Raw genomic sequence first — 12826 nt, 5'->3', positions numbered from 1 at the left:
GCAAAACAAAAAACAAAAAAAAACCAGACCACCTTCTTATACCACATACAAGAATAAACTCAAACTGGAGTAAAGACTTAAATATAAGACTCAAAACTATAAAAATCCTGTAAGAAAACATAGGCAGTAAAATCTTAGACATTTCTCTCTCTCTCTTTTTTTTTTTTCTGACATATCTGCTCAGGCAAGGGAAACAAAAAACTAAACAAGTGGAGCTACATCAAATTAAAAAGGTTTTGTACAGCAAAGGAAACTATCAACAAAATGGAAAGGGAACCCATTGAATGGGAGAACATATTCATCAATGATACATCTGATAAGTGGTTAATATCCAAAATTTATAAAGAACTCATACAACTCAACTCCATCCCCCCTCGCCCCCACAAACAATCCAATTAAAAAGTGGGCAAATGATCTGAATGACACTTCTCCAAAGAGGACATACAGATGCCCAATGGACATATGAAAAGATGCTCAATGTCACTAATTGTCAGAGAAATGCAAATTGAAACCACAATGAGATATCACCTCACACCTATCAGAATGACTATCATCAATAAATCAACCATCAGCAAGTGTTGGCGAGAATGTGGAGTAAAGGGACCGTTGTGCGCTGTTGGTGGAAATGCAGATTGAAGCAGTCATTATGGAAACCTAATGCATGGAGGTGCCTCAAAAAATTAAAAATGAAACTACCTTATGACCCAGAGATTCCACTTCTGGGCATATATCCAAAGAAACCCAAAACACTAATCTGAAAGAATATATGCCCTTTTACATTCATTGCAGCATTATTTATAAGAGCCAAGAGTTGGAAGCAGCCCAAGTATCCTTCAATGGATGAGTGGATAAAAAAGCTGTGGTAAACATGCACAATGGAATACTATTCAGCCATAAAAAGAATGAAATTTTAACCATTTATGACAGCATGGATGGACCTAGAAGGTATTATGATAAGTGAAGTCAGTCAGTCAGAGAAAGACAAATATCATATGATTTCACTTATAAGTGGAATCTAAAGAACAATATAATGAACAAATGAAACAGAAACAGACTCACAGATGCAGAGAATAAACTGATGGTTGTCCGAGGAAGGTGGGTTGAGGAACTGGGTGAGAAGGCGAAGGGATTGAGAAATACAGATTGATAGTTATAAAATAGTCACAGGGATGTAAAGTACAGCATAAGAAATATAGTAATAACTATTGTAATAACTATTATTAGATATGTAATAACTGTTTAAGTTGCCAGGTAGGTGCTGGAAATAGCAGGGGGAATACTTTGTAAAGTATGTGGCTGTCTAATCACTATGCCGTATACCTGAAACTAATACAAAATAATATTAAATGTAAAAAAAAAACCCAACTATTTATTTGACAGAAAAAGAACACCTGCTGCACCGATGAGCAGTGACACCTCTGAGCAGGTGGAAGGATTGTTATTTTTTGTTAACTTAGAAGTTTGTGTAAGATGCATTAGAAGATGCCGTTCTCCTTATAAAACTGTAATTTGGTCTTGCAGGGCAATGGCGGCAGGTGGTGCAAATCCACAGGTGTGAAAGGCCAGATAAAGACAAGACAGAGCCTCAGATATAGATGACTTTGGAGACAGCTAGATTGAAAAGTCCTGAGGGCAGGATGGGTGTGTGTGGGGGGGTGGTGGGGGATGTGTTTAATTCTCTCATTGCTTGCTCAGTAAATGCTCTTGTGGAAGAACTTTCTATTACTGTTCCTGACAACGGAAGCAGAGTGGAAGTCACGAGAGAAGAGGTGGGTAGGAGCTGCTGAAACACTTACATGGCTGCTGTTCATCATCGCCTCCTCCACACAGAGCTGATTCTCCTGCAAGGTCTTCCCCTGTCTCTTGCAAACATCATGTAGATTCTTGATGTCAACTTGCAGGCTCAAGAGCTTGCTGTTTAGGCTGCTCACTTCTCTGTCTCTTTCCCCTCCCTATGCAGTCAGAAAAACAGAAGCATCAATTATAAACCATCAAGAAAATGCTTACTTTCATTCACTTAACTGGTTGACAGAGACTTTAAATTTGCTGAAAATTTGTCCATCTTCTCTCTGCTGTTATTACTCATTCTGTGTAACATTTACATATTCTCCACTTTCGAGGTGTCTGAGTGCTCTGTATTATTCAGACAATTACTTATTTAATTAATCTTTGCCCACTGCTGTAGGTGCATCACAGACACTTCCCCCATTTTTCAAGAGGAAGCCAGTGCCTAGAATGATTCCAGGCACCTCATGGATTGTCTATAAATATTAATGGTTCTGTCACTGATAAAATTAACATATTGAGATGTCAGATGAACTTGTCAAGACTAGTGAATCAGTGATGGAGTTGATGTGGATTCTGAAGTCTCTTAACTATCTCTCCTACCTGCTAAACTAAAAGACCTCCCTCACCTGCAAACCTAGTGCTTTTTCTTTGGAGACATATACCAATGAGAATAAAAGTAAAATCCCTGGGCTGATTATATAAGATCATTGCCTTTGAATATGAGTGAAAAAGATTGGTTAATTATTGCTAGGTCAGAATGGAAATTAGTGATCGAGATCATTAACAGAGAGTATGAAGCATAGCAACTTTGGTGGGGTTGGGGTGTGGAGCTGTGGTAAGGAGGGGTGCTCCATTACCCTAGGGTGCCACCTTTGACTCCCAGTGTTGCGGGTGGCTGCCATTAGTGTGAAAAGAAATTAGGAAGTAGCCCTCTGTGAACCTGTCCAGTGCTTTAGTCCTAACTAACACTGTGCAGACTGTTCATAACACTCATGAGGACAGGTACCGTCTACCGCCTCTGAGTTTCAGATGTTGGAACTGACACTGGTGCTTTTATGGTAGGTACCTGTCTTATGTTAGATTACTCAGGGCAGGCTCTAAGGTGAAGATTCATGGCACCTATTAAAGAAACACTTCCAAGAGCAATCAGGAAGGAAGTGGGGGAAGCAGGATAGAGAAGGGGAAGAAACCAAGCAAGGGAAGGATTTCAGACATAGTCCTGCAGGCTGTAGCTTTAGCCTGATCCCACAGGGAAATCTGGAGTGTAAATTACACCTCAAGGCCTTTCCTGATTAGATGCACTGAAAGCTGGGCTGTCAGACTCGGCATCAGCCAGTCAATGGCTAAGGGCAGCTGCATGGGAGGTAAGCAGCCAAGGACTTCAAGCTTTCTGCTCTTGTGGGCAAAGTGACCCCAACAGCCTAAGGGCAATTCTTCTAAGAGAGTTGCAGGCATAAAGGCACACAAGCCATGGGTGCAAAGAAATGGAAAGTGATCCAAGCAACGAGGTCCCAAGGCTGGTTAGCAGCAGAAGGAGGAGAGTTCGGCTCTCCTGACCATGTAGCCAGTGCTCTGTCACCATAGCCCACTGCTTTGGCTTCCTAAATATATGAGCTATATAACACACATTCCTAGTGCAGGAGACCTGATATGGACATCATAAATCAAGCCTTACCGGACAGGTCAGTTTAAGAGACCTCTGTTCATGGCTGAGGGGGGCCAGAGAATCACCACGAGAATCGGACACGACAATGTCAGAGTATGCGGAATTCAGAAGGTTTCCCAGAAGTGCTGCTGTCTCAGCTGATTTATTTCTTCATTTCCATTTAGTACCTGGACTTTTTCTTTTTTTTCCACTTTACAGTTTAATTAGGTTAACGGCATGGCTCTGTCATTAAAAGTATTTCATTATCTCAAAACTCTCCCTCTTCCTCCCCCTCCCTTGTTCCTCACTTTCAGAAAAATAACAGTGGATGTCAAACTGCCCCAAGCATGTAATTACCATTAAGACAATTACCAGTGACTCACTTAAGAAAATATGTGTAGAGCAGCTTAAAAAAAAAAAAGAATAGAGTACAGACACTGTTTTCTAACTGGAAAACAAAATCCTTGTCCCAGCCAGGAGCAGCAGTTTGATTCCAATGCTTTAAATCCCTTTTGTAACGGCTGCCATGGTAAGAATAGGATACAGAGGCTCATTTGGGAGTGAGACCCTACAGATCCCCTCCCCTCCTGCTCTAGGACTGTCTTTCTTTGACATTTATGAACGGATTAGGTGACAATAGAATGCCTGCTCTATGGAAGTGCCAAATGCCCTGTACTCTTCTTGCCTTGATGCTGAATATCTGCATCTTAAAGTTAAGATGAGGACCAGGTCACCGGGGAGCCTGGCACACTGTGGACGCACCAATGAAGTACGAACGCTATACGACTTGAACCTCTTTAAGTCAAAAGTTAAATGCCCTCTCTCTTTCAGGACAAGGAAGAAATCCCTCCTTCCTCCAGTTTTGGATGTCCTCTGGGCTGAAGACCTGCTAGCCCCTTTCTGTTGCATGACCAGGACTACAGAATTAGATTTTTAATGTAGATGATCTCATCTAATTTGGACATTAGCATGGACCCAGAGTCTCTGAGGCAATTTCTTTGTTCATAACCCATGAGTTTTGAAATAAATAACCTTTCTATGAGGATTCCCTGAACCAGTTGAATAACAAATATGTTTTGCTGGATGTCAAATGAAATTTACTTTTGAAATCAAAATTTAACCATTCACTGCTAAAGGCCAAATAGTACAGGGTTTTTTATTAATCAGAACAGGAGTGGAAATGCTGGGAGAGCAATAAAATGATTTCCTTGAATCACATATTATTTTTTACTGTAGAAAATTGTAAGAAGAGACGGTGCTCACCTCAGACTCTAGAAAGGCAAATGTTTCTGAGGTTCCAGTAAACCTAATTTCTTGCTAATATCTTGCACAGAGGTCACTGTACACTATTTCTAATCCTATCTACTTTTTGAAGGCTAAATTCCAGGCAGATGCCTTTTGAGTATCAATATGTCATAAGAATTGATTTAATCTGACATTTCATCAATCAAAGCTCTGTAACCAGTACGAGGTCACGAGATGAACTAAGAATCACAACGCTGACCCTCAGGCACCATCTGATCGTGTCCTAACCCTGAAGTCATTAATGATGGCCGAAATCACAAGCCTGTGATGCTAGGTTAGTTTTCACTTACATAAGCCAAGTGCTTAGATTCCCAGTTTTGCTTAGATGAGGTTGGAACCTGGTCACTTAGCTTGACGGCATGTGACATCATCCAACCACAGGCAAAATGGTGAGTGCTGATACTGCAGGTGTTACCAAACTCATGATAGTTATTGGAAAACAGGTTATGTAGTGAAGCAAATTTTCTGTATTGATTAAATGGATTTTTTTTTCAAAGAGCATGTCTTCTTGAACATACATTTCAAAAGGTGGGAAGAAATTTTGCTCTAGGTTCAAAGTACTGACATACAGTCTCATCTTCTTCTGGGAATATGCTGATGTTAAACCGAAGCTTGTGATTCTGCAGCACTCTCAAATCCCAAGAACATTATAAAGATTTCAGATGACAGCATTCCCAGGCATTTGGCACTTGAATAAACAAGAAAGCTTGGGTGGAAGTTTCCAGAGTAATTTTGGCATCAACCAACACCATAAAGGTCATCACTTTCGGGAAATTATCTTCTTTGAGGATAATGACAAATTTCCAACAATGAAAAGCCACTTTAACCACCACTGCCATTCAACATATATATGTATAGAGAGTTATGTTTTAAAAAGCAGGCAACCTTAAAAATTAACATTGCTTCAGGAATTTTTACATTTTGCATGTGTAATAATAGAGTTTACAGTTATCCACAGTAGTTTCAAACACTGTTAGTGATATTACTACTAACTTTTCCATCTATAGGAACATTGAATTTTTGATTACTTATGATGGGAGTTAATGGGCATTATAAAAGGTTTTGTCTGTGAGCAAAAAATTTGTAACCAGTTACATTCATATAATGAAGAATGAGTATATCTTGTATTTTATTGTGTTCTAAATTCTTTAAAAATAGGTACACTGTATAAAGTATGTGGTTCAGGATATACATGGCATGTGGCAAAGGTCAGCCACCTATGGAATATAGGCAACTTTTATTGGCACTTGGGTAGTTGCCACATACTTTCTCCATCATATCCTTGGAGAGTAATTATTTTACTAGAAAGTAAGCTCCCGGACTCCCAGCCAAGATGGAGCCGTAGGTAGATACACTGTGCTGCCTTGCACAGCCAAAAGGACAACGCCAAATTTAAAAACAAAATATAACCAGAACTGCCAGAAAATCAAACTGTATGGAAGTCCAACAACCAAGGAGTTAAAGAAGAAACATCTGTCTAGACCGGTAGGAGGGGTGGAGATGGGCAGCCAGGGCAGAGGAGACTCACAGCAAGGCGGTGGCTGGAGGACTGGGCAGTTCCACATTTGCGTATGGATAAACCAGGAGGAACAAATGGGAGTGAGACAGACCTCACAACCCAGGGCTCCAATGCAGGGAAATAAAGCCTCAAAACCTCTAACTGAAAACACCTGTGGGGGTTGTGGCAGCGGAGAAACTCCCGGCCTCATAGGAGAGTTCGTTGGAGAGACCCACAGGGTCCTAGAATGTACACAAACACAAACCCACCTGGGAACCAGCACCAAGAGGGCCCAATTTGCTTGTGGGTAGCAGGGGAAGTGACTGAAAGCTGGTAGAGAGCAGAGAAAGTGGCATTGTTCCCTCTCAGACCTCTCCCCCACGTACAGCGCCACAACGCAGGGAGGTGGGTTGCCCCGCCCTGACGAATACCTAAGGTTCTGCCCCATACAATATAACAGGCACGCCAAGACAAAAAAAGTGGCCCAAATGAAAGAACAGGTCAAAGCTCCAAAGACAGAACTAAGTGATGAAGAAATAGCCAACCTATCAGATGTAGAGTTCAAAACACTGGTAATTAGGATGCTCACAGAAATGGTTGAATATGGTCGCAAAATAGAGGAAAAAGTGAAGGCTATAAAAAGTGAAATAAAGAAAAATATTTCACAGGGAACCTACAGTGAAGGGAAGGAAACTGGGACTCAAATCAACAGTTTGGGCCAGAAGAAAGAAAGAAACATTCAACCAGAACAGAATAAAGAAACAAGAATTCAAAAAAATGAGGAGAGGCTTAGGAACTTCCATTTAAACGTTCCAACATCTGAATCATAGGGGTGCCAGAAGGAGAAGAGGAAGAGCAAGAAATTGAAAACTTATTTGAAAAAATAATGAAGGAGAACTTCCCCAATCTGGCAAAGGAAATAGATTTCCAGGAATCCAAGAAGCTCAGAGAGTCCCAAAGAAGCTGGACCCAAGGAGGAATACACCAAGGCACATCATAATTACATTACCCAAGGTTAAAGATAAGGAGAGATTCTTAAAAGCAGCAAGAGAAAAGGAGACAGTTACCTATAAAGGAGTTCCCATAAGACTATCAGCTGATTTCTCAGAAGAAACCTTGCAGGCAAGAAGGAGCTGGAAAGAAGTATTTCAAGTCATGAAAGGCAAAGACCTACATCCAAGATGACTCTATCCAGCAAAGCTTTCATTTAGAATGGAAGGGCAGATAAAGTGCTTCCCAGATAAGGCCAAGTTAAAGGAGTTCATCATCATCAAGCCCTTATTATAGGAAATGTTAAAGGGGCTTATCTAAGAAAAAGAAGATCAGTAATACGAACAGTAAAATGACAGCAAACTCACGACTGTCAAACTGAACCTAAAAAAACCAAAAACAAACTAGTACAGGAACACATTCACAGAAATAGAGATCACATGGAGGGTTATCAGCAGGGTAGGGGAGAGGGAGAATAGGGGAAAGACACAGGTAATAAGAAGAATAAATGGTAGGTACAAAATAGACTGGGGGAAGTTAAGAATAGTATAGGAAATGGAGAAGCCAAAGAACTTATATGTATGACCCATGGACATGAACTCAGGGGGGGGAATGGAGGTGGGAGAGAGGGGGAAGGGCAGAGGGGAATAAAGGGTGGGGGGAAATGGGACAACTGTAAAAGTATAATCAATAAAATATATTTTAAGGAAGGAATGTAAAAAAAAAAAAGGAAGTAAGCTCCATGAGAACAGGGATCCTTGTTCTGTTCAGTGCTTTATCCCCAGCCCCTAGAACAATGCCTGACACATTGAAGGGACTCCATAGATATCAATTGAAAGAATTAATATCCTTCCAGAAAATGCATTCCAGATCCTTGATTCCTGCAGAACTCTCAGCGAATCCTGTATGGCTCCTTCTGCTAATCCAGCAGGAAAGGAGCTGAAACACTTCTAGAAGCTTCTTACCTCTTGATAGGAGGTCTGTTAAAAAGCATATGTCATGTGGGACAACCCTACGCTAACCAAAACATACCTCTCAAATCCTTTCTGGAACAAGTCAGGGAATACATAAACATGGTTTGACAAAATTATTAGACTAATCAGAACACTCCAGTTCCCTATCATTCCAGATAAAGAGAGAATGTCGGCAACAATAGTTCATATTTTTAAGTGATTTCTGTGTGCCAAGCAGTAGTGTTTTACATGCAGTATTTTACTGAATCCTCATAGCAAGCCTTTGAAATAGGTGCTCATTATTCCTATTTTTCAGGTAAGGTGAAGGAAGCTCTGAGAGGGTGTGCCACACGCTCAGTGTCAAACTGCAGTTAGGTGTGGACGCAGACCCACCTCGATCAAGTGTGGACTCTTAAATCCTGTGCCCTGCTGCCCACCTCCGTCATGATATTTTTGGATGCTTATTACTGAAATTTTGAATCATGAACCTTGAAAAGAAGTGCCTGTAACAAAGATTCAACTCCGTGTTTGTAGAGGAGTTAGCCTTACCTCATCTTTCATTCCCTTGGCACCTCTCATTTCTCCTTTAAGCTTTAGCATTTTCTGAGCTTCGTTATAAACCTGGAAAAGTATAAAAATTTAAGATGGAAAAAGTATAAATGAGTTCAGCCCTTTAAAGGTTTTCCCATCTGGATGTGTGTTCTCAGCAGGGAGTTCAGAAAAATTTCCCCAATTGTTAGTAATACTTACTTGCCTACCCATCTGTTTGTGTTTCCAAAAGTGTTAAAACCTTCACCAGGAAGACGACCATGGTTTTACATCTTCCCCGTCCGCCAAAAAGCCCCCACAAAAACAAAACACCACTAAATAGATTCTAAATTCATCCTTCTTAGAAAGCGAAAGGTCTGAAATGAGCTTACTTTCTAGATTTCTAAGTATTCTATGGCTCAAACATAGTTAACATTACGCACTAATTATGAACCAGACGGAATGTGCACAGCCCAACTTCATTCTAGGGATAACCCTGGGAGGTAGATACTATTACTATTTCTATTTTATGGAAGGGGAAACTGAAGCCCAGAGAGGCTAAGTGACTTACCCAAAGTCACACAAGCTCCCTTACTGCTCCACGAGGAGCTGCCGCTAATTTATAAGTATTAATTTGGAAATAGCTGATGATGTGATTTAAACATCAAGTTACTGTAATATTGGTGCTTGTAAAGTTAGGAAACAAAATGTGCTGTGAATATCTAGATAAAAAGCTTCAAAGCCAAAGATTTTTGCATATGTATGTGTGTAAGTACAGGATGATGTATTTGAGGTCATAATGCATTGAGCTTAATAAAATAATCTAATTCATTATGTTTTTAACTCTAAGACTAGAGGAAATTTCCACCAGGCACTTACCTGCAGAATAGTTCCAAGAATGAGAAGCTATCAAAATACTTATTCTTTGTAATGAACCACATCCCCCACCCCTAATGTAAGCCAAGAGGAAGAAAGAATGCTAGTGAGACATAGAATTTGGAATGTTTTATGGGGCTGTGTTCTGATGTGCTGCATTGTTTATCCTCTTAAATCTTCATGCACAGAGATGCATCATGGGAATGATGATGTAGCTCAGGCTTACCCAGTAGGGAGAGGGTAGTGATGCTACAAATCTCAGTGGCTTATAACCATGAGGGTTTATTTTTCACTCATTCTACACGTCCTTTATGAGTCAGCTGGGGCTCTGCTCTTCATTGTCCTCAGCTGGTAGAACCTACATCATTTAGTATGTTGCCTGTTGCCATGGAAGCAGAAAGGGAACTTGGTGAATAATATACAATTCTTAAAGTGGAAGTGATACATTTCATTTCTGCTCCCATTTCACTGGCCAAAACAAGTCACATGGTCATGCCTAACTTTTTTCATTATTCCCCAAAGGAACTACTGGTGAACATCACAAATAACTTCCATGCTAGGTGTCTTAGCTGGTTGGGCTGCTATAACAAAATATCAGAGACTGGGTAGCTTAAAAACAACAGAAGTTTTTTTCCTCATAGTTCTGGAGGCTGAGAAGTCCAAGATCAAGCTGCTGGCAGAATTGGTGTCTCATGAAGACCCACTTCTTTAATAGTTGTTTTTTTTCTTCTTCTTCTTCTTCTGTAACTTCACATGGTGGCAGGTACAAGGGAGCTCTGTGAGGTTTGTTTTATAAGGGCACTAATCTCATTCATGAGGGATCCACTCAAATGGCCTAATCACTTCCCAAAGGCCTCACATCCTAATACCATCACCTTGGGGGTTAAGATTTCAACACATGAATTTTGGGGGACACAAACATTTAATCTATAGCACTAGGCAATGAGATGAGAGATAGTGTGGCATAAAAGAACACCTAACAGGGCTCTAGGCCACCAAGTTTCTAAACCTGGTTTAGCACCTAATTCAAAAGGTAGCTTTTGGAAAGGTATTGATCTCTGTGAGCCTTTGCTTTGGCCCCTGCCAACTGGGGGACTGTAGAAAATGACCATTAAGTCTTTCCTACCCCTAATGCTTACTGACTCAGTGTTCTACCTTACAGACATCTTTTTTACTAAAGAACCATGAACTCAGCCCAAGAATCACATAAAATTGGAATAAGACAATATATCCTTGGGGGGTGATGCTGGGCTGTAGAGTCTGACAACCCGGGTTGAAGTCCTGCCTCCATTTCTTTCTTGGCATGTAAGTTTGGCCATGCTTATTGACCTCCCTGAATACCACCTGCTCATCTGTAAAATAGGGGGTGATAATTGTACCCATGTCATAGGCAGACCCACTGGATAGTCAGGAGATGCTTCTTAGATCAAATGCAATCTTGTCTCGAAGAGAGAAAATGATTGTCCAGATTGTGACTGTTTCATCTACTATGGAGTTACACAATGGTAGCTGCAAGGGCCAAGAGCACTTGGAAGGGAAAGTGGAAGGCACTGCCTCTTCTATTTGCATGGAAATATATTGGACTTCACTAAGTAAAATTAAGTCAGAGGGAAGAGAGCTGAATTGTGTTCCATGAAAGAGACATAGGAATCCTGTGAGTCATTAAGAACAGCAGTGGGCAATTTGGAAGTGCTTATGATGAAAAAAATGGAAGGGTTATATGATAAATTTTCGAAGCATTTGACAGTAATGTTTGCCAGATGGATAAGGAAGAGTGCTTTGAGGGAGCCTCAAATGCTTTATAAAATGATCACGTGAACCTTCACAGAGCTCTCTGAGGAGTGTGGCTGGACAAATATTTCGTAGAGAAGAGAACTCATCACAGAGGGAGGGGCTCCCTACCTGATCTACGGATACTAATCTCTGGGCCCAGGACTTTAATGTCTTTTTTCCCTTCAAACCCTTAGTCTATTCAATATGTCTCCTGGGCTGCTGTCTTCTGCATCTTTGTTGAGGCCTTAACTTCCTCATGCCTCTTCTCCATCAGCATCTCTAATTTTGCTGCAACTGCCTAGGGAACTGCTTTCTTGCATTCAAAAGTTCCACTGTCTGCTTTTCCAGTAGGCCTTCCCTTGGTGAGAGCTGTGTCCAGAAAAAAAATATTTAGCAAAAACAAAATCTTGGTCAGAGCAACTCTTGGTCAAGGTAATGTTTTGTGCCTCCTGGGTTCACCTCAGTCCACACTCACAGCACCTTACAGATTCCCAAGAAACACTAACACTGCACCTCACATGAGTGTAGCAGGTGTGAACTCAGGTGCGCAAAGAAAAAGTTACTATTTTTCTATTACTCTTTATTGAGCCCCACTTCCACCAAATGCAGAAAACAGAATCTTAGCTATTTCTGAGAAGGTTCCATCATTTTTAGGTTAAAAAATAAATCAGCTCACGAGCCCCTTCACCTCTTTAAGGCTTTCCAGAATGTAAGTTCTGGGGTCCTATGTTGGATCCTGGCATTAGGGGTGACTCTGGTCCATGGTTATGGGCATCTCTCCCAGCTGAAGTCTGCTAAGATGCCTGTATCCTGATCGATGGGCCACAGGTACTGTGTGTACCTCATATTGTGGGCTTTGAGTCTGCTGGCCCTCTTTTGGCCTCCATGGATGCTCCTATAATGCAGAAAGAGAGAGACGCACACCTGTGAGACTGGTCTCAGGCCCTCTGTGTTTAGATCTTTCCTACCATCGTTTTATGTTTTGCCTGGAAAGGTGTTGAGAAGGGGATAGATTCCTAAGATCTTGCTTACTTTCCTGCTCCCCATTCCTGGTATTGATCAAAAGTCCCTTCTGCCTCTAAACTGCTAAATCTATCTGAGGTTCTATTGTGTTCCTCACTTTCACCCATGTCTTTGATCTTGGGGTCTGATTCTCTTGTTTATGCTCAAATTCCCCTTTGCTTCCTCTTTCTTAACTCGGAGAGTCTGTTTAGTTTTGGGGAGAGAAAGGAAAAAAAAGGGTACAAGTGAACAAGTTCAATGAAACACAGGTTGAGCGGGCAGGATGGGAAACACATGTTAGTGCTTCATGCACCATCGCCCCACATTAGATTACACAAAGGCCGTAATCACAGATCGCCGCCACCGGCTCTCTCCCCAAGGAGCTGGTAACTGCCTGGGTATACAGATGGACTACTGGTCTTAGAGCAACGCTGTCTATTCCTTTGCCTTCATGATCTGCATGGAAGA

At 41.1% G+C, this 12826-nt stretch overlaps 1 protein-coding gene across 1 annotated transcript in view; it reads right to left on the bottom strand.

Annotated features, from left to right (window-relative positions):
* The window catches only part of PMFBP1 (polyamine modulated factor 1 binding protein 1), a 48697-nt gene extending 39918 nt beyond the window's left edge, over positions 1-8779 (bottom strand). Inside the window, exons 1-2 of the mRNA XM_024556256.2 lie at positions 8729-8779; positions 1797-1952 (exon numbers count right to left, since the gene is read on the bottom strand). Of these exons, the coding sequence (XP_024412024.2) occupies positions 1797-1952; positions 8729-8779 (207 nt within the window). The remainder of the gene's footprint in view (positions 1-1796; positions 1953-8728) is intronic.
* Positions 8780-12826: the final 4047 nt, after the last annotated feature.

This window comes from Desmodus rotundus, chromosome 12 (genome assembly GCF_022682495.2).
Source record: "Desmodus rotundus isolate HL8 chromosome 12, HLdesRot8A.1, whole genome shotgun sequence".
Classification (NCBI taxonomy): domain Eukaryota; kingdom Metazoa; phylum Chordata; class Mammalia; order Chiroptera; family Phyllostomidae; genus Desmodus; species Desmodus rotundus.
This window is presented reverse-complemented; position numbering and strand designations above follow the sequence as displayed.